Source organism: Mustela nivalis (assembly GCF_964662115.1).
Source record: "Mustela nivalis genome assembly, chromosome: 17".
Lineage (NCBI taxonomy): Eukaryota > Metazoa > Chordata > Mammalia > Carnivora > Mustelidae > Mustela > Mustela nivalis.
The window spans coordinates 51,248,261-51,270,302 of NC_139036.1; the positions used below are offsets into that span (position 1 = coordinate 51,248,261).

At 48.7% G+C, this 22,042-nt stretch overlaps 1 protein-coding gene across 2 annotated transcripts; it reads right to left on the reverse strand.

The window, feature by feature from the left end:
• Nucleotides 1-411: 411 nt before the first annotated feature.
• LOC309852089 (uncharacterized protein) lies at nucleotides 412-21,446 on the reverse strand. Of its 2 annotated transcripts, none has more exons than XM_082708320.1 (5): nucleotides 21,233-21,446; nucleotides 13,531-13,727; nucleotides 3,859-3,986; nucleotides 1,678-1,824; nucleotides 412-658 (listed from the first exon to the last, which is right to left on the reverse strand). In XM_082708320.1, the coding sequence occupies exons 1-5, from the start codon at nucleotides 21,298-21,300 to the stop codon at nucleotides 428-430; spliced, it is 771 nt and encodes a 256-aa protein (XP_082564446.1). In that variant the 5' UTR covers nucleotides 21,301-21,446; the 3' UTR covers nucleotides 412-427. The 2 variants fall into 2 exon arrangements, with proteins under 2 accessions (XP_082564446.1, XP_082564445.1); XM_082708319.1 differs by having other exon boundaries at nucleotides 1,678-1,851.
• Between the last annotated feature and the right edge of the window lie 596 nt (nucleotides 21,447-22,042).

Below are 22,042 nucleotides of genomic sequence, written 5' to 3' on the forward strand. Positions count from 1 at the left end.
TGTAGCATGAGGAGAACATTTGGCCTTCCAGTGTTTGGTGTATTCATGTGAGGATGTGGTGTTTGGTGCAATGGCAACTACTTTGTCACCGCATGGAGTAAATCCCAAGGTTGCCATCCAAAACTCTAGTGATGATAGACCAGGAAATTGAAACAGTGGGGTTCTTGATTCATTGTACTGTAGCCAACCTTTCCCCCATCTTTAGACTTCTGAGAAAAACCTATTGGATATCCAGTTCTGGTTAAGTACTGCAGTTCCTAATTGTCTCACTCACAGAATATTCACACAGAGGCACATTGGTGGCTCTCAAGCTATCTAAAGTTTAAGTCAGGTTTGAGAATGTCTCAGCATTCCTGAGTCTCTGGACTCTCACGTTGTAATGCAAAGCCTTGCAGTAAGGTGCCAGAATGCAGTTTTAAAATTTTTATTATTTCATGTCATTAGATTTTGTTGCTTTAACTATTGGGGGGAATAAAGGGATCTTAATGTGACTCGCTGGCTTCTCTTTCTCATGGTTGCTGTCATCTTTTTTCATACCCAGCTCTGTGGAAGACAAGGATAAATCCTGGAGATTCGCTTCAGTGGTGCATGAAATGCCCATTTTCTGTAGGTGTGGACTCATGGGCATGTCTTGGGGAAATACCAGTCTTCGCATTTCCTACAAGGTGGAGAATAGTGGCAATAGCATATAGCTTAGCAGGTTCATATCCTGGCTCTGCCCTGAGCGTTGATAATCTTGGGCAAGTTACTTAACATGTCTCAGCTTTTCTTGCTTCATCGATAACATGAGGATGTTGATGTGGCAGAGGTCATAAAGATTAAGGTTTGGTAAAATCTTTAGCACTATACCTGGTAAATGGTACAAACCCAGCACATGGATGCTGTTGTTCCCAATCCATGGGAAAACAAGGGTGAATTTGTCACCCTGCCAACTGGTGAAGGGAACAAAGTTGGGAAGAAGCGATGATGAATGAAGGTGGTAGACAGAGAATTTGTTAACAAAGGAGATTCCAAGACCCAACCCAAACCCTCTGAACTGAAATCACTATAAGCCTGGGAATTTACATTTTAATTAGGCTTCCCAAGTGATTCATATGCACACTCAAATGTTAAAAATCATAAAAGTGTATATTTAGAAAGGCATTACAGTAATGGTTTTAAGGAAATGCATTTTGGAATGGTACCACTTGAACTGACCCGAGTCCAGAAGGTCACAGGTAGGATAGAAGGATAGGACCGAGAACCATCTTCCCTTATTACAAAAGCTTCCCTTTCCCCCAGAGCTCTGTCTCCTCTTGAAATGGTCTTATTTCAGAACACCAAGCTGCAAACATTTGCCTTCAGATCTCCCCCTAAACCTAAGGTAACTATCCATTAGGTACTAGGCTACCTTTAGTCTCTTGTGGTAGATGAGATTATTGTTCTCAGTTCTTCATTCCCTCCTACCTACGAACTTGCAGTCAACAGAAATGGAATGAGTGTATTTCTCTGCAGGCTAGCAAGTGAGAAACACATGGTGGTTGCAATGGTAAGTCAGTAAATTTGGGGGATGTTTGTTATGCAGCATCCTTGTGGCCAGAATTGACTAATACCTTTCTTAAAAGGGGAAATAACTGGGGTTTGCTAGTGTTCTCACTGAAAGACTTAACAACTCTTTTCATGGGGAAGCTTGCTCACCGTTGTGGCAAGGGCCTGGAAAGGGGAGAAGATTTGTCCAAACTGATAGCACTTGTGCACGTTGATGTCTCCAAAGCGACTGCGGCGCTCCTTCCGGCCGGCCAGTCTCTTCTCTGCCTTCATGTCCATGAAGTGCCGGAAGGGGCCCTGCTGGGGCAGACGGGCCACATGTACCTGTAGCGAGGAGCCGAGGTAGCACGTGGCTCCCAAGTTCCACGTGCTCACACCGAGACAAGGCGTGTTTTTGACAACAGCCAGCTCTTGTCCCTGCCTCTTGATATCAGTTAGATTCCCACTGACCTTTCTAAATTTTCTGTGACCTTGGGAAATGGATCAAAGGGGCATCCTTTCTGTTTGTTGCTGGGAGTCCTGCATGCTAGGTTGAGTGTCAGGGCACTGAGCTCTAGTTATGAGCCCGCCCATCATTATAGGACCTTGGCTCAACACCCACCCATATGGTAGATTCTTTACAAAGTCTTTTTCCAGCCTGGAAATGGCACAGATTATATGAAACTGGAATGTCAAGAATGCCATGGGTTGAAAGCTATCCTTCTTGGGGGCAAGGAGCAGGAGGCAGGGTGTGATGTGTGTTGAAGGGTCCTAACTTGCGATTCTAATCTCGCTTCTATTAGAGACTGAGAAGCAGAGGAGCCCTGCATACATTCCACTAGGAGAAACACCACCATAAGGTGCACAGTGAATTTCCCCAGCCAGAGAGTTCCCCTTCACTGCACCCTCTGCCCAGACCCAGCTCTCTACTGGAGGTGGTCCTGCTGGGTGCCCACTGCTGGGCAGGGCCAATCCCTGCCTTCTGACTGCCATGATGTTTGTTTTCATGGGGTCGTCCTGATTCCTGATCATCTCACCCTCACTCAGCTCCCTCTCCTGCCCCAGCCTCTTTGTGCAGACAAGAGAGCATCAGATTCTGCCTACATAATTGGTTTCTTCAAGGAGCTGCTACCCCTCTTGCTTGGCCCATGTGTGGCCAGTGGGAGAGTGGTGCCCAGTTTCAATTCTGACCAGGGGGGCCACCCCAGGCACGCCCTGCCCTCCGTGTCTGCAAAGGAGGCTCAGCAAACATTATCTCTATTCACATTGTAATACTTTTCCACCCCACAGGGCAGGGGCATGGCTGGGAACATGGGCAGGGGACATACTCCTGTGGCTGATGGCCCAACATGCCCTCTTCCTGGCTGACACACCTGCACGGGTGGGGGTTACTTAGGAGTGGGCGGCCGGACACGTTGTAGGAACCTCATCCCAGTTAGGGGTTTGGGCCATTTCCTGCCTCCCACACAGCAGGAAACACGGATGTGTCTGTTGTTTTACTTCTTTCTGGGATTGCCCAGAAGGAGCCCAGAGGACACAGCACTAGCAGCTCTGGGGGCGGGCAGAGGGGCTGACCAAAACCTGGGGCCCCGAGCGATGCCAGAGATCCGGCATCCCACTTCCTGGATGGAGAAACTGGGACCCAGCCAGTGGGGGGGCTTTGCTGAGGTCTCTCTGTGACCTTCTCTTGCATCAAGTATAAATTCACTGCATTGCTTCGGGGTTGGTGACTCTGTTCCGAGGATGGTGCTATTCAGAGCCCACCTTGGAGAGCGAGGGCATGAAGCAAGCCGCGGGAGTGTAGATGGGGCCGGGGGTGCCCTGAGCATTCTGGAGGGGCCAGAGCCCCCCGGGAGGGTCCCCAAGAGAGACCTCCCATTGAGGCTTCTCCCACTCTCCTCCTTTCCCTGGTTTGTCACGTGGCCCTTCTCAGGCAGAGCCAGCATCTCCATCATCATCATCACCTCCTTAACCCAATTAACACGTGCCTCCGTTTCTGCCTGGGTCTCCTCCCCCTCCACCCCTGCCCTGTCTTACTGCCCCACCCCCACCCCACCTACCTCCCTCCTATTCCTCTTTTAAGGCTCTGATTTTGGCTTCCAATGAAGGGCCTCCCCCAGCCAGAACAGGCTCCTTCTCCTCTGGGCTTGCAGACGATTGACCCCAGAGGGGGTCTGTGTGTCCCACCTGGCTTCCTGGGAGTGTCTCACTCCACTGACGCCTGCTCCTGTGGTCTTTGTCAGGGCTTCGCTTGCTGAGTGTACTCCGTGGTGGGGGGGTGGGGGGGGTGGCACACCCTCAGTCCTCAGCGTGCAAAAGATAGGGGGAAAGAGGGATTTTTGGAAGACTCACGTCATGTATTCGTAAGCTCTTTGCTATTGGAAGAGAAAAGTCCCAGCTTCGTCCCACAGCTTTGGTGGTGCTCAGACTCGAGATTAATGGTGGATAAACAGGTCCCAGCGGGATCGGTAGCTTCCAGTCTGTTCCAGGGAAGTGAGGAGAGAAATGCCACACTCTTAGGATCCATGCACAGCGCTAGACCTAGCGTTCGTGTCTTTGGGTTTGACCCCCACCCGCAGAATAACAAGGGAGGTTCGTGCCCCAGAGAAGGAAGCAGACCCTCAACCCAGAGCCCAGAAGGAAAGCCCTCATTAGGAAAGGCACATGGAACCTGTAGGATATTCTGATTTGCTTTCTGGAATCTGATCAGCATAGTGGGCCGTTCTCTTTGCTAGGTGGATTATTGGCAAATTGTTTTGCGGATGCCCCCATGAGTTGATTGCTGCTCTGGGGAGTTAACCGAGTAGAGAAGCTCATTATGGGGTCCAAGACGGTCATTTAATCAGGTTAACTAAATAACAAATTAGGGGACCCTCTTGCTTTTTTGGATTTGCGAAGAATTAGTTTTTCATATTCACGCAGAAGCCTGCCACCCTTCTCGGGCTGGGCCGGACGGTAAATAGGCTGGGCTCGGCGGTCATATCCTCTCTGTTGCAGCCACACGGCACGGTTGTCGCGACACAGAAATAGCCACAGATGACACGTAAATGAGGAGCTGTGGCTGTGGTTCAATAAAACTTTATCGATGGGCACCAAATGTCACTTTCATAGGATTTTCATGTATCACAAAATATCATTCTTTTGATTTCTTTTTTTTTTTTCCAGCCATTTAAAAATGGCAAAACCGTTCTTAGTTTGCAAGTCATCGAAGACAGATGGCAGGACAAATTTGGCCTAATGGGCTGCAGTTTGCCAACCCCTGCATTAGTGGATGCTTCAATACACCCCCTGTCACAAGGAGACAAGTGCTAATTTCCAAAATAGAAATGAGGATTCTGAAGTTTTCTCAGCAGTTTCAAAATCACTGCGCAAGATAGACAACTGGCCCGTCACCAAGCCTGAAGCAAACCAAGCCAAGGCTGGCTGGCCTAATTCAAAGACAAGATCTAGGGTTCCCAGGGACCTTGAAGCCATACAGTTCATCTTCTAGACATGATGCGTGACCCACATTGAAACCCATTAGGGACACAAGGCTCACTTAGAGATACAAGGCTCTGGAGTCCTGGAGTAAATGATCTCATCACCGTGACCCTCAACCCCTGATTTTCACCCTGGCGACTTTGATGTGAAGCAGTTCTGCTTCATGTAACCCAGCTTCATAAGGATGTTGGACAGAATTTCTACCCCCACCCTACCCCACCCCACCTCCATGCACCAGACACGTAACTGAAGGCAGGACTCCTCCTCTACGCTTTCCTCTACCAAGCCAGCCGTGACCTTCGGAGTTGCTCACCAGACCTGCGTCTGGGTGGTACTTGCTCGTGTGGCTCCTGAAAGCGTTCAGCAACCCCCAGCTGAGGTATTGCACTTGAACAGAATTTCAAACTAGAGAATGAAGTAGGCTTGACAGCGATTTCCCCAGGATGCCAGAGTAGGTAGAAAAAAAAAATAACTCAGAGCGATTCTTTCTGGCGTCTGCCACGATACTTCAGTTTTGAGTCCACAGTAAGGTTCTGATATTTTCCAAAACCTTCATGGGTGGAAGTAGGGTGGTGGAGGGCTAGCAGAGCCGAGCCCAGGGTCTTGTACACAGCGGATTCTCAGGAAGTGTTTATAAGACAAATGAGAGGGGGGAGGCATTTTGGGGGGGGCGCTGGACTGCTAGTTGAAATCCCTCTCGGGGCTCTATGGACATGTGTTACTCTGGGGGGGAAGGTCCCCTCTAGAGCCAGACAGACCAAATCCTTTCCTAATTTTACACCACCAGCTCTGTCTCAAACAGCTGTCTCTGGCTCAGTGCTATCTTCAAAGAGGAATCGGGGGCGCCTGGGGGGCTCAGTTGGTGGAGCGTCTGACTCTTGATTTTGGCTCGGGTCATGATCTTAGGGTCGTGGGATGGAGCCCCGCCTTCGGCTCTGAGCTGGGCTTGGAGCCTGTTTAATATACTCGTTCTTCCTCCCTCTCCCTCTAAAATTTAAAAAGGAAAAAAAAAAAAAAAGAGGAATGCAGCTTTTCTGAGCTTTGCCAAAGTCTCCTCGGTCAGTAAGTGTCTGCTTTCGGCTGCACTGGCAGTCGGTCTTGCTGGAAGCCAGCACTGTTCGGCAAGTGGAAGGAGGCAGCTCCCCCTTCCTGCCCCCACCCTCCCCCCTCCCCAGCTCAGGATGTGGTCCTGGGTTGTGGAGTATGCCCCTCCGTATGGGATTAAAAACTCCAGAGGGTTAGAAGGGATGGGAGGGGGAGGAGGCTAGGGCTTCATGTGGTTCTTCTCCCTTACAGAGTAATTATGACATTTCGGCAGTTTTTATGTTCTTCTCTTTGGTAATTTTTTCTCGGGGTGGGATGGGGGAAAAGAATGGTTGCCAGGGAGATGGAAGGGAAGTTGGAAAGAGGCTGCCCTCTGGGACTGATTAAAACCGGAGAAAGATACATGTAGTCCTAGAAGACAGAGAAGGTTTTTAAAAAGATTATTTACAGCCGAAAAACTAGCTTCCTGTCCTCCGTCCAAAAAGCACTTCTCGTCTGGTCCAGGAAGGGCATCTTTGCATCTTGGCATTAGACTCTGAGCTCTTGAAGGCACCGTTTGGGTCCTGTTGGTCTTTGAAGCCCCAGCACCCATCCTGAAGTCTGGCATATAGTAGGTGCTCAATATATGCATGTGACAGAGTAAATAAAAACTGAGTGAGCGAGCGGAAGACATGCTGAGCACCAGCAGCTTTCTGGGCAATGGATTCTGTGCTCAGCATGATCCTAGCTACTACCCACCCAGGGGTGGGCTGTCTGCAAAAAGGAACAGCGGTCTAGACCTGGGCACCTTGAAAAGGTGTGAAATGTGTTGAATTTCAGTCTCTTTGCTGCAAATATATGGAAAACTCCTTTATCGCTGCTCACGTGTCTGGCCCGTCCTGTCTTCAACAGTTTCTCTTTAAGGGGAGTTTGGCTTTCGGACAGTGGGAAATGATCAGACTTTGTCTCCAGCAGAAATTCTCTTCCCTGGTGGTGTGTGGGAGCATTTGGGGGTGGCGGGTGTGGAGGATGGGGCTTAAAAAATTCCAAAGCCAGCCGGCACCCCAGGCCGAATGCACCTGTGTTTCGGCAGGTGGGACCCCTGGCAAGCCCTCCAGGGGATTCGACCGAGAGCAACCGAGGCTAAGAACACCCAGGGAGAGTTGAGTTCACCTGCGTTGACACGATATTACTAGACAGCTGCTCCTCTGACTGCAAGTTCGTGGCCAAACCGGGGTGGGAGGTAGTGGGGGGACGTTTAAGGGTGGAAATAATAATCCTATGGATGATAGTCTTTGATTGGAGTCAGCACTTTTTATTTTTGACAGTGACTTCAATAAGTGAAAAAATAAAACCTTGAGACTTTGTATCAAAAAGTCATTTAGTTGGATTTTAAAGCTTTATTGCTTTTTGGCAGCTTTTGAAGGGGGTTGGGGTAGCGAGGAACATTTAGTGTTAAGAGAAATGTCATGATTTTTTTAGAGTGAGGTTGACATTATTATTTTCTGAATCCCCAGCTCCTAACGTGGGGCCTACCATGCAGCAGATACTTAGAAATGCTGGAATGATTACAGCAGTTACTGCTTGCTGGATGCCTCCTGCTATCTTCACCTCATTTCATCTTTAGAGTAACCATGTACAATAGGTCCTATTTGAATCTTCATTTTACAGGGTGTGGTGGCCGACTTCTAAGATGGCCTGATATTCTGCCCCCTATTATGAATGCCTTTTATAGTCCCCCTCCCCTTGAGTGTGGGAATATGCTGGGATACAGCTCGGGGTATGTTACATTGTGGCAAAGGTGAAGGGATTTTGCAGATGTGATTAGGGCCCCTGATCAGTTGACTATATAAATTAATCAAAAGGGAGTTTATCTTGGGTGGGCCTGACCTAATCAGGTGAGCACTTTAAAAGAAATTCAGGGGGCTTGAGACTCAAGTCATGCTGGGCATGCAGAAGGATGTCACCATGATTTTTTTTTTCTTTTTCTTTTCTTTTTTTTAAAGATGTATTTATTTATTTGGTGAGGGGAGAGAGAGGGCACACAAGAGCAGGAAAGGCAGAAGGAGAGGGAGAGAATCCCAAGCAGACTCTGCACTCAGCAGGGAGCCTGGCATGGGGTTCGATATCATGACCTCAAGATCATGACCCTGCGATCATGACCTCAGTTGAAACCAAGAGTCTGATCCTTAACCGACTGTGTCACCTAAGCACCCCAATATGTCACCAAGATTTCTAAAGCTGCAAGCAAATGGACTCTGGTGACAACCCTGAGTCTCAGATAAGAGCTGAGCAGAGGACCCAACTAAGCTGTGCCTGGACTAACCCACAGAAACTGAGATAATGAGTAGGCATCGCTGTGACATTCTAACCCAGCGGTAATTTGTCACACGGCAATAGAAAACAAATACACTAGTGAAGGAATAATGATGCAGACAAGTCACAGGACTTGGCCAAGGTTGCATATTAGGAATGGTGGAACTGTGTGTGGAACCCTGCTGTTTCTGACCCCTTACTGTTAGTGACATTCACTGTTTCACTGTTAAGTGAAACCGACTGTTTCACTAACGTCGGTTTGTGAAATAAGGCTCATCTGCTTCAGCTCACCGATGTTCCATAAATATAAATGGAACAAAACCAAGGCTGATACCAAACCCTGCTGCTTAGTGGAACAAAGTGGAATCAGAAGCAGGATGTGTCAGCATACGTCACACGTGGTTTCTACACACAGCGGGTGTCAGAGCTAGGGTGTCTTTTCAGACTCTTGCTCCCAGCTGTCCCCACACGTGGACACATTCTCACTTACAGGAGAAGGGCTGAGGAAAACCCTTCTAAGAAGGACCAGGAGCACAAAAGCCAATTTACGGAGCGTCAAAGAAACCTCAAGGAGAAAAGAGACATGGCCAGTGGTCACGTAGTGACACCCATCTGTTTTGCTCCCGTTGAGATGATGCAACCGACTTTTCTGATTTCCAGAGTTTAGATCATCATGATTATTAGGGTTGCCCTTCCTTAAAGAAAAGCTAATCTTTACTGCTAGTAGTGGTAATGTACATTTTAATCTAGCTTTTCCTGTGTGTGTGTGTGTGTGTGTGCATGTGTGTGTGTAAAAGTTTGTTGGTGGGGAAGGGGTGTCTTGGAATGTTACTGTTTTCTTCCAGCCAGCTTGAATGTATCTTTCTCTTTTCTCCTCACTCACCTGTCCTCTTTCTGCCTGGGAGGTAGATGTGATGCATAGAGGTGAGCAGCCATTTGGGGAGCATGAGGACTTATCCTCATGATAAGAAGAAGTCTATGAATGGCTTGGGTCTCTGATGTCATCATAGAGCTCCCGCCAGCCTTGCACTGCCTTCCTCTGGACATCTTGTCATATGGGGGACATACACTCCTTTCTGTTGGTGGAATTTTTTTTTCTTCTCCCTTCAGGTCACATGTAATTCTGTCTGATACGAAAATCTAAAAAATAATGTACACTCCCCAAGTATTTGAAACATACTTGGTAAGTATGTTAACACAGTGTTAACGTGTGCAAGGAATAATCATTATAATTTAAGGATCCTTTCTAGAGTATAATGAGGGTGAGAGGGGAACTCAGGGACGCCTCTCTCCTTCATTACTGACTCATAGGAAGGATGCATAATGGTGTGAGAGGAGGAATAGGGTGGCTGAAATAGATTTGAACCACAATAATGAATCACTCATTGGCCCTGATGTGTTTAATTTTGTCTAAGGCACAGAAGACCCAAGAAGGAGCTGTTCTTTGTCTTTGAGCAACTCTGACGTGAGCATCTGTTTGGGATCTGAAAAGTATATTCAGATTCGGGGTGAGATGAGTGGGGTTGCCCACTGCGCATGTCATTGAGGTGATTGCCTTGCATCACTGCATACAGGATCTGTAACAAGAAGGGGACAGAACCACTTTTCCCTCCCTGGTCCAATCATAGCTGAATCACTGAATTCAGCTCGGGGCATCTAGGTATATTGTCCCTCATTCATTGTGATTTGGGGCATGGCCGAAGGAGGTGGGAACAATTAGACTGAAGGAGAGAGAAGCCACTGGGAGACACGGCAGCTAGGAAAGACTGCTTCATAGCAGAGTGATCAAACCCAGCTCACCCCACCATCTCACCCTGCCCCAACAGATGGAATGGGAACCAGTGATGGAAGCTTCCAGGAGGCAGTTCTGAATGGGGATTTGGATTTGCTTAGGATGCTAACAGCTGTAGCTGCCGAAGAAAGAGTGGCCCAGCTCAGTAGATGGTCCTGTCATTGCTGGCACTTTAGATGGAACAACTGTTTGCAGAGATGGCATCCAGGGGACCCCGCGGGTCACGTGTTCGCACGTTCGCTCAAGAGTTAGAATTACTTAGTGTCTACTATGTGTCAGGCTCTTAATGGTCACACTATGACCTTGAAGATCTCTCCTATCGTGGTGATTCTCTGAGGCTCTGAGCGCAGTGAACTCGGTTTTGCACAAAGCAGAACCGAAGCACCCAAATCCGGGACCAGTCGCACCAAGTCATGTGGCCTGTCAGCGGTGGACCCATCCCTGTCTCTGAGCTTTTGCTCTGTCTCCTCTCCTTTCTCTTTCAATCATCTGCTGCTTTCAGAGAAAACCAAGTCATGCTCTGCTAGGCCATCAAGGCTTGGGGAGCGTGTTTAGACAGGATGTGCAGTTACCCAATACTGGGCTGAGTGATGTGTTTTCCTGACTCCGACAAATTGAAGCAAGCTCTCCTTTTGATCTACAATCTTCCAAATCGCCCCAGACCCCCCTCCCCCCGCCCCCGAGCGGAGGCGGGTCACAGGCAAGGGATGTGGTTCCGATTTCATACAACACATGGCTTTCTGACTAGGGAGTGGCTGAAGATTCCTGGTGCACTTACCCATGCTTCGCTCAGCCTCGAGATTCCAAAGATTGCTGTGCAAACCGCACACTTCCCAGGGAGCCCATTTCCCCCAATCCTTAAACGTGTATGAACCTCCCTCCCTCCCTTTTTCTATTCTCTCTCTCTCTGTCTCCCTCTCCCATGCACGCGTGCGCGCGCGCACACACACACACACACACACACACACACACTCTACCACTCCACTGTCTATCTGTACCTCCTACACCGCCTATGGACGTTTCCAGCCAGGATCTCTTGCCTGGCAGGCCCTCTGTGGGGTGGGGAGTGCCTCTCAGGCAGCGAAAAGCAGCCTCGCCTTTGCAGCCGGTCATTCCACCAGCAAGGGGTCCTTCAGCGGAGGCCTCTCCGAGCTTCTGAATGCATCAGGCTTGCAAGACGGAGGGAGAGCAAATTGGCAGCTGTGTTGGACCGCCTGACGCTGGGAAAAACATCTGTTGGAAAACTTGCTTTGTAATTTCCTGAGCCTTTTGGGGTCAGAAGTGGGTAGAAACCCCCAAATGGAAGAAAAGCCTAATTACTTTCAAGTGGGAGGAAAATAAGAACCAGAAGGGCTCACATGGGGGCCTGTGGCTGGTCTGTGGATTCCCAACCTCAGGCTCCCAGGATAAATGCTTCCAAAGCTTCCCCAGGCACTACTTTCTTCTGGAGCGAGCCCTGGCATTCTCCTGGGATAACTGACTTGGCCCAGACTGGACCAGAGTGGGTGGGAACACTGCTCACATTCACCCTCCACCAATATTGCTCTGCAAGGCTGGGGGTGAGCTGGAGAACAGCTCGGGGCCCCTTCATGCTTTCACTGCAGGCGAGTCTTTGATCACCAGGCTCGTTCACCAAGGTCGTTTCAGTGCTGGAACGGAGGCTGATGCAGAGTGGGTGCTCCCCGGAGATGGATGGAGTGAGGGAATGCGTCTGCCTTGGTAGCCCACGCACCCCCCAAAGTTCTCGTTGCTTGCATGACTTGTGTGAATGGCTGCTCTGGAAAGCTAAGGTCAAAAAGCAAGGGGGGCTCCGATCAACTGAACAGAACTGGAAAGGAATACAAATCGGGCAGGTCGGAAGAGTGGGGGGAAGGGCATACTGCTCTGGGGAGGTATCTGGAAAAGCCCTGGGCCTCCGGGAGTGCCGTCAGCAAGCCTCTGAGCTTGGAGACCGGAGCCGACCAGAGATTTTTCCCCCCAGGCCTTCAAAGTTTATAGGTCATCTTCAGCTGGGTCTGCAACAAAGATTTTGCACTTGCTTGGCTTCAAGGCTGAGGTCTTTATCCCACAATAAAGGGTCTCCCCTCTCTCTCCTACACTGCTCGGCTACATCTCTTTTCTTACCCTGCAATTCTCCTTAAATACTAGTTTCAGTCCCAGGGAATAAGACCGAGATTTGCAAAAAAACAAAACAAGACAAAAAACAAACAAACAACCCCCTCCCCCCCGCCCCGACTTTTCAAGTTCTCCTTTATCTGGTTTGGTTGTCCTGGTTTTCCTTGGCCCGAATATGCCTAAAGCTGAAAAGGTTTTTAGGGAAGCGAAACTCTGATTTTCAAGAAATGAGCTCTGGTTGCATAATGAAAGCCCTTTCTGATTCCCCGCACATAGGTCTCTGGGGGTAATTAGGAGAATTTATGTATCCCCTACTGGCAACGATCTTTTGTCCCTGTGTTCAGCATGTGGAGGAAGTGATAGGTCCATGTTAATGATCAGAAAAGGTTGTATCTTCCAGGTAGCAAATGAGGCTTAAAGGTAACTTTTCATCTTAAAAATACCCCCTTGCTCTTCCTTCCCCTGTCCCGAGGGGCCCACTTAGTGGAAATGCCATGTTGATGTATTTGCAGAAGGTCTGACTTCTTTAGCTGGAGGAAGGTGGAGATGCAGAGAGGACTCGCCCCAGCCCTCTGGGCACAGAGAGGAGAATATACAAAAGGAGAAACAAGAAGACGTGCTTCCAGCCGGCCTAGCTGCCTTCCCGTGGGTCAGCTCCGTGGCCACTGCCTCCCACTCTGAAGACACCTGCCACGGACACTAAGCAATTCGTTCCACAAAGTAGACGGGAGATGGCATTGGCAAGGCTGTTTCCTGTCTTGATGGGACAAGGATGGGGCTCAGGTCTGTGCTTTGCTGGGCTCACAGGCAGCCCAGCATGGAAGAACCCAACTCAGCAGAAGCCAGGGTGATTGATGGGGAGAAGGGTTGGGGGTCCCTTGACCAGAACAAAGCCGCCTCCCCCCACCCCCCTCACCCCTGGAATGGTGCCCTCAGCTTTTCCTCCCAAGGATCAGTTTCCCTCACTGAGAAGATGAGACCGCCTCTGGGACTCACGGCACAGAACACGGCCACTGAGCTAATGGGCTTGCGCGACCTTTCTTTCCGCTGTTCTGGGCCTTTCTGGCCCAGCCCCAGATCGTACCTAAGTATGGAAACTAGGGCTCTGGAGCCAGAAGCTCGGTCATGAACAGCAGGAGCTCTGCGGACTTGCTGGTTTGCAACCACAGGGTTTTCCTACCCTGGCAGCTCTGCGCCTGCGTGAGAAGCTCCCGCTCCAGGACACCATCGTATAAACCCAAAGGGAGCCTGCAAATGCACGGGCGTGGGGCCTGTCCCCAGCCCCGGGCTGGCCTTACCCTTGGCGTCTCTTCGTGGTTCTGTTTTGCCAAGAGATGGGCCTTCCTTAGTAGCCTTGTCCCCTCCTTTGTCTTTGGCTTTGTCCTTAGAGATCTGGGCGCCTTGCCCCTTCTGCAGCATCTGCCCATCGGGCAAGGGCTGGCCTTCAGGCAGATCCTCTTGCTTCTTGTTCTCTCTCTCCCTCTCAGGGGGAGCTCTAAAGGATACAAAATCCACCATCAGCGGTGATGTTCTGAGGGACTCAACAACCCCCAAGTGAGTGGCCTGAAGAGGAAGTTACGGGACCGGAACTTGCAACTTCATGAAATATTATTTAATCTGGGAAGAAAATAAATGGATGCTGTCAGCTTATTCTTGTGTATTTGCACAGCACAGTCATAAGAGAAGGGTGGGGGCGATCCTCCAAGTAGCAGAACAATTGGAGAACAGGGGTCCCACAGCTAATGCTTCCACCGGTGCCACGAAGGAATTCCACACTTATGCGCACGGATATATTGCAAAGAAAACAGGTCTTACGGGGAGAGACACAGGAGGTCAGGAAACATCTAAGAGCTGGTGTGTGTGTACCTATAGAAAAAATATACTTACATAAAATATGTATATGTATATTAAAGATTTTCTTTATTTGAGAGTGACTGAGAGAGAGAGAGAGAGAGAGAGCACGGGTGAGGGGAGAAGCAGAGAGAGAAGCAGACTCCCCGCTGAGCAGGGAGCCCGATGTGGGGCTCGATCCCAGGACCCTGAGCTGAAGGCAGGCGCTTAACCCACTGAGCCACCCAGGCACCTGCCCTGCTGTGTGTATTTTTACTATCAAGCAATTTTCTTTTTAATTATTTTTTTTATTTGAGTATAGTTGACACACCGTGTTACTTTAGTTTCAGGTGTACACAGTACAGTGATTTGACTTCTCTACACTTCAGGCTGTGCGTGCTCTGCACGATGTAGCTACCATCTGTCTCCGTGGTATTTCTTCTTTACAGGGTAGGGGTAATATACTGCTCATCCAACTGTGTTTTCTGTTTCTTTTTCCTCCCCATTTCCCATTATATCAATTATTTGTGTTTGGGGAGAATATTAAGCCGTTCTTCAGTGATTTTCTTTTCTTTCTTTCTTTCTTTCTTTTTTAAAGATTTTATTTTAGAAAGGGAGAGAGAGAAAAGGCATGAGCAGGAGGGGCAGAGGGAGAGGGAAAGAGAATCGCAAGCGGACTCCATGCTTAGCACAGAGCCCCAGGCGGCCTCGATCCCAGGACCCTGAGATCCTGGCCGGAATTGAACCCAAGAATGAGACATTTAACCGACTGCGCCACCCAGCATCCCCGTCAGTGATTTTCCAACATCCAAGTCACTGCTCTGGACAAGACCCACGAAGGAAGAGGGTCCTTCCTGATCTGACCCGATCTGCTCCTTTCTCCATCTTCTCTTCTACTCCACCTCCCTGCCCCCCAGCCCAGTGCTCCTTCAACACGAGAACCATCTCAGTGCCCTGGAAATGCTGCTGGCTCTCGGGCTTCTGGGATCGGCTTGTCTCTCTCCCTCTGCCTGGAATGCAAGCTTTTCCCCCACTTCCCTTCCCTAAATACTCATCCACCTGGAGAACTCCTACTCATTACTTCCTCTATGGTGCTGTTCATGACACCCCCCCCGTTCTCACCCTGAGATATAGACCTTCCTCCCCCTGTTCTCCATTATCTTTTTTTTTTCCCCAAGATTTTATTTATTTATTTGAGAGCGAGAGAACGCATGCTTGAGAGTATGACCGGGGGGAGGGGCAGGGAGAGAGGGAGAAGCAGGTTCCCCATTGAGCCAGGAGTCCGACGTGGGGCTCGATCCCAGGACCCTGAGATCATGACCTGAGCCAAAGGCAGACGCTTGACCAACTGAGCGACCCAGGCGCCTCTCTGGCATCTTTCAAGTATCTCCATTTTAGTAATGACGAGTTGTGCAATAAATGGTCTGTTTTCGTACCTACATCCACGGTTAGATTTTATGTTCTATGAAGTCACAGCCTCTATCTCATCTTCCTTAACACATAGCACTATATCTAGCAAGAGGCAGATCCTCAATCCGTATTGGATGGATGGATGGATGGATGGACAGGAGGATGGATGGATGGACAGATGACGAAGTATTAGGTAAAGGTAGAGAAGAACAAGACAGTAGATTCAAAATATGAACTATGTGGAAGGGAATGTCAGAGGGGCACTTGTAATCAACCTCTGATCTGCAGTGATGACCAGAATTAGGTGGGAACAGAAAGTCAAGGCTGGGACTTCTGGTCCCCGTGAAGGTTGCATCTGGGATTCATCTAGAATGTCCGACTACAGTAAGATGCTCAGAAAGCTGGACGTAATTTTTGCTTTGGAATTCTGTGGTTAGCGCTAAGTGGCAGCATTCTCTGGTGGATTTAACTTTTTCCCCTGAAACCCAAAGAAATGTAATCTGAAAACTGGCATCCTAGAGGTGATAATTAGAAGAAAATGGTTAAGGATATAGAAACATCCCAGTCTCTGTGTGGAGCCTCAGGTTAGGACCTGTCATTGAAATACCTTCCCTGATATTGGACAGAAACCTGAACATTTCTCCATGCCATGCAAATCTTTGAAAAGTGCATCATTTTTCTTTGATGAGTCTAAACTTGGTTTCTGAAGTTGTTGCTCCTGAAACTTCGCTTCCCTTAGGATCCCTCTCTCGCTTCTCTCGAAAGATCCACTAAGCAGTTTGTAAGCTGCATAGTTGCAAGTAGGTGGAAAGTTTTTTTAGGGAAACAAAATTTTTTAGTTTAAAAGAACATCTGCTCTGTGTCTGATCACTAGATGCCTCCAACTTTTCTAGCAAGTTGTAACATTTGTACTGACAACCCTAAGGCATATTTTGGCACATTATGAAAATCTACACTCAATAGATATGTTATTATACATGCCTTTAGTGCCCTATTCGAGGACCCTAACGTGCCTCCCTCACTTTGGATTGCTTGTTTATAAAGTTGTAGCTGTGCTTTACTGTCGACCAGACCTAGGCAGATAAACGCCAATGAACGTGGGTTCACAAGACTCAATTAAGACTTGCCTTGCCATCTGGGGGCCTTCGGGGAGCTGGGGATGTCCTCCATGAGATCACATCCTGACACTTCAAAAATTATACTCACACAGTGTTGAAGGGAAGAGAATACGTTTTCAAGGGGCCCAAGTCAAGCAACCAGTGACCAGATTGCCATCTGTTTCAAATTAAATGTGTTTATTATCTTTGCATCTTGTTCCACAGCTCCACATCGTCAGTTAGAAAATATCTTTTGGGATCTTAACTTACGCTCCAAGGCATGTGTTTATAAGTTTAACTGGCTGTTTGCTTTCACACGCAGGCAGCGATCTCCGCCTTCACTTTGACTCCGGGCTTTGTCGAGGCTGTGGGAGAGGGCCTGTGGGTCCTGGTCATTTGATACTCAGGTCTTGTTGTCCTCGTTCTGTCTCTGTTTTTCTTTGTTTCATGAAGTCCCCAACTCTATGTTAATCGTTCACAGTAGAGAGCACATCAGATAGAGCCAGAGCTTCTCTGGCCAAAAGAATTAGGAGCTGAGAGCTGAAGGTGAGAAGAAGCTGTACAAAGAGACACTAAGGGATGAGCATCTGGACAGTGAAGACGGTCCCAGGAAAGGCTCAGAGACGGTCCAGGACTAGAATATTTGAGGAAGAAAAAGCAAACCATTGTGGCTGGAGAGGGCAGGGAGAGGGAAAGTGGTGTGAGATGCAGCGCAGGGAGGCCAGCGTCGGGTCAGGCAGGGCCCCATGGGACATGTTCAGGGTTTTAGATTTATTCCAGAAGCAAGCAGAAAGCCAGGAGCACTTGGCATGTTTGGATTTGCATTTCATGAGGATGAGGCTGGCCAGTCTGTGAAGAAGGGATTGGAAGGAGGAAGACGGGTGGGGAGGCTGTGGGGAGGGGCTTGCATCAGTCTTGTGGAGGTGGTGGGGGGAGGAGGACTAGACTCAGCAAGCCTCCCCCCACCCCCCGGCCCCCAGCTAGAGGCGACAAGGGACAGGAAGACCCAGAGACCCGTTGGCCTTCTGACCTGAGCAACAGGTTGAAGCTGGTGCTACTTAGAGAGAAGGGGCAGTCCTAGGGGCACAACGATGTGGAAGGGCCGGGGACCGGAAATCCGTTCTGAAGTATGACCTGGGGACACCTGATTCTCAGCTCTAGGTAGACATGAAGAAGTCCCGTGGTACTAAGTCTCTTGAAAGGGTTAAGTTTATCATTTATTGGTGTAACTTTAGAAGTAATGACAAAAACCTCTGGAAGACCCTGTCGTGGAGCTTGTGACAACTCAGGCTGGGGGACATCAGGGATGGCTCAAGGGTCAGCAATAAATCTGGGGAGCGGCGTAGCAGGTGGGAATACGTAACACTGGATTTTCTCTTCTGCAACTTCTCCTTGGATCAGACTTTATTCCTGCGGGGCGAGGAGTGGGTGCAGGGAGTCCGGGAGCTGCTGGGACTGAGAGGGATGAGACAGACAGACATCCAGAAAGGAAGATGAGAAACATGACCTGGAGAGAGAGAGAAGGACTCGGGGCTGGGAAGGCATGCCTAGGGGATGATACAAGGTATTGACTTAATATTGTCCTTCGAGTTTCAGCGAGCGGAACTCATTTGTTTTTCAGCACCGTTACAAATGACGTTTTGCTCTGTAAAGCAAGTGTGGAAAAGCACGCACTGAGGGACCTCGTAGCATGTCCTCAGCCGCGCCCCTGCCTTTCTGTTCACTCTCAGCAGATTCTGTTTGTTTTTCCACCCGCCTGCCCACTTCCGAGCACACGCTGTCCCACTCTTTACTTTGCTTATCTTCTTTTCTGCTTGCTTATCTCTTTTTCTCTTCTGGATGGTGCTTTTAGAAAGCACAATATTTGGACGGCGGAGGGGCAGCCTACAATGCAAAATGCATTATCTGGAGGTTCTCACTGGCACCTGACTTGGAAGAATAAGATGGTCCCTCTCGATTTCTGATTGCCAATCTACTGTCTCAGAGTCGTGCAGGGGAAAGTCTTTGACTTAGGGTAGAAGAAGCCTATGTTTAGGCGACAGAGAGGCCTGAATTGGTCCCTTAGCTCTGCCATTTTCTATTTTGTGACTGCATGCTTGTGACCTCATGTCTCCAAGCCCAATGTTTTCATCTGTAAAATGGGTATAATGATGTATATACAAATGGTGGGGTTGGTGTAGAGTTTAAGTGATATGACACAGGTGAAGGTCTTAGTATGCATGGTACCTAATTCATGCTGGTAATCACAAGTAGCCCATCATATCATTCCTATAAAACCTACCAACATAATGGCTGTCAGTTGGACCGGAAACAAACACCGTTGGTGGTCTGTAAGGCCTTTGGCAAACATTATGGTGTGGGTGGAGGGGTGCCGGGGTGCTGGGTGGGGTTTCTCTGTCACAGTCTAGCAAAGTCTGCGAACTGGAAGCTTACAGTGTGCTTAACTCACCCACCTGAGAAATCAGATGAAAAGTGTAATGAAAAAAAAAAAGTGTAAATGAAAAAATGGGGGCCGTTCCCACATAGGGTGGATTGCAAACTTCTCTTGAGAACACAGAGCTGGTGACATGGGGTCCCCACTGCTCCCTATGGTGACTGTTAGCCGTGACTTAGAAACAGCTGATGCTATGGTTGGAGGTGCCCTTTCCCAGCTCCCTGCCCTTCTTAGACAGCACGGTCTTAGACCTTGTACGTACTCTCAATAAGCTTGTATGGCTTTGGGCAAATTATTTTTTTTAAGATTTATTTATTTGAGAGAGAAAGAGAGAGAGAAGAGTGAAAGTGTGAGCAGGAGGGAAAGAGGGAGAGAAAATCTCAAGCCGACTCCATGCTGAGCACAGAGCCCTACACGGGGCTCCGTCTCATGACCCTGAGATCACGACCTGAGCCGAAACCAAGAGTCAGACCCTTAACTGACCGTACCACCCAGACACTCCTTGGACAAATTATTTAACTCTTTAAGTCTCAGTTTCCCCATCTGTACTCTGGACATGATAGTAATGCTTATCCCAGAAGGTTCCTTTAAGCATTAAATCCCATCAACAAAAATCTTCCCACCGTGCTGGGCTTACAGAAAGCCCTGGGGGCGAGCTATTGTTATCATCAGAACACTTTGCGAATTTGTGGGCATCTAATGGAAATACAAACTTAGATGAATACTGGCAGAAGTCAAACTCGGTAAGACAGATGTATGTTACAGGGATATAATATTTTTTAAAAATACCAATGAGATTTTCTTTTTCATACACCCTTGTACTTGATTCGTTCCCCACTCTCCTTTCAGGGAAAAGGTTTGGGGGTAGATATTCTCCGTTGTCTGTCATATGCACCTTTTGCTTGTTCCCATCCTGGAGCTCACCCGCTGGGTTATATCAATGAACTGTCTTGCCTCTGCTGTCCAGTTAGGTGTGACCAATGGGATGTTCCAATAGGGGATGGAAAGAGGGGAGGATAACGATGCCAATATTTATTCCTCTGGCTGACTCCTTCCCTGAGGATTTGCCTTGACCTGCTAGGACCCTTCCCGAAGGCTACAGGTTCTCTCTCCACACTCTATCCTTGTGGGTTTGGTGGCCCTTCCCCTCAGGTCATCAGGTCTTGGGTCCAGAGGTCCACTGTTCCCTGCAGTTCCCTTGTACCTCTCCCATATCTTTTCAAAACTACAACCCCCTGCTCTGCACTTTCCTACCATGTCCACCAGGGTCTGGAGGCAGTGGAACAGCCAGGGAGGAGGGGTCCTTGAGGCCCGGGGTTTCTGTCTGTCCTGGTGAGAGGATGCCCAGGAGTGAGAGTGGCTGTATCCTGGCATCAGCCTATCATCAGAGCAAGGAAGTGAGAGGCCATAAAGCACCCACACCTGGTGATCTGAGGGACTTGCAGGGACGTGCGGGGTCAGCAGCAGGGGCAAGGTGGACACCCACGAAGAACAGCAAGATGAGCCACACCTAACTAAACACCAGACCAGGACATCCAGGAACAAGACCAACTGGTAGCTGAGAACACCAAGGATCCCTACAAGGCTGTATCAGCTTCCTTCTGCACCCAGATGCCATGTTGGAGGGAGGAGGAGTGAGACAAGTGACTTCTAGAGAAAGGGAAGAAACCACATTTGAATTGATGTAGTATTTACCCATAGGAGGCTGAGTTCGTTTCAAAGCAAAATGTTTCAAACTTAGTCAAACAGAATAAGTTTTCCACATCAGCGATTCCCACCCCCCCTCCCCCGCCAGCAAGGAGGCATGGCGGCTCCAGAGTGAGAGAGAGTGATGACCGACAACGAGCTTCATTTGCTCAGTACCGCTGAGTGTTCTGTGTCAGTGTTGATTTCCTCACGAGACTGACCCTTTACAGTGGACCTTTGCCCCAGAGCCGCTGAGTCACGTTAGGCGTGGTGAATGCATTTACTTTAACACGGTCATTGCCTTTACTTATTAAATCATCTTAATATAACAACATGGAAGGAAGTTCATACAGAACAATATCCGTATCCCCTCTACCTTATCAAAAAGTCATTCACTTTTTTTTTTTTTTTTAAATGGCTTCTTGTTAAAATACTGGGTGACAGACGGGCTATACCCTGGGCTTAAGGAAGGCTGTGCTCCCAGTCGTAGAACTTGCCCTGGTGCTATAAAGGGAGAGAGAGAGAGAGAGAGGAGCTGGTTACCTGACGTTGTCACGCGGCGTCAAGCAGTTGCTTACTCGGGAGACCTTCCAATGAGTGAAGTGGGACATTCTTAGGATGGTGTCCAGAGTCAACGGTGTTGATAGGATTTCACACTTTATTTCCTACTCCTTAGCCTTTGCCCTTATACAAAATCCCAGGATTCATGGGGACGTCTCTCCATCCTTTCTCTGGCATCCTAGACCCTGCTTCTGGGGGTTCTAGCTTCCTTTGGAATGTTGACATTATGATGTTCCTAAAAGAATTTTGCAGATGAAATTCCTGGGCCTGTTTTAAAGGGGGGTGGGTAGTGCTGAGGAAGAGAATTTAACTTTGCTTTCCTCTGCATGTTTTCAACCCTTTTTGTTCTAATGAGCGTGATGTTTTTAAGGAAGGGTTTTACTTGGGATGGAAATTGTGTTCTGAAGAAAAAAAAAAAACAGCATTCTGAAGCCTCCTCCTGCTCTCATGGGCATCAGTCTGATTTTCATCAGTCTGAAGCCTATGCTGTCCTAAGCAGTTTCCTGTTCATGTGCCTCCCTGCGCTTGGATCACTAAAGAAACACAATCAGATCTGTCCACATCCATGAGTAGGGGAGGTGCGTACTGATTGCAACAAGATGGCTGACCGGGGTGAATCCAGAAGTGACATTAGGGATTGGGAAGTCTATCTGTGATGGGTGAAAGCAGCTGGTATTTTGAGGTGTCCTTTGGTGGTCTGTATAAATAGTCCCAAGGGTGTTTTCTCACCAATCCCTACAGTTCTTAGAAGGGCCTTGGGCGATGACAGCCTTGGGGTCCTGTGACAACCAC

Coding starts and splice junctions, on each gene's coding strand:
- LOC309852089 (XM_082708319.1), bottom strand. CDS start 21,300: ATGTCCCACTTCACTCATTGGAAGGTCTCCCGAGTAAGCAACTGCTTG. Junction 13,728..21,232: donor ACGCCGCGTGACAACGTCAG/GTAACCAGCTCC, acceptor TGTATCCTTTAG/AGCTCCCCCTGAGAGGGAGA. Junction 3,987..13,530: donor ACCACGAAGAGACGCCAAGG/GTAAGGCCAGCC, acceptor TCCCTGGAACAG/ACTGGAAGCTACCGATCCCG.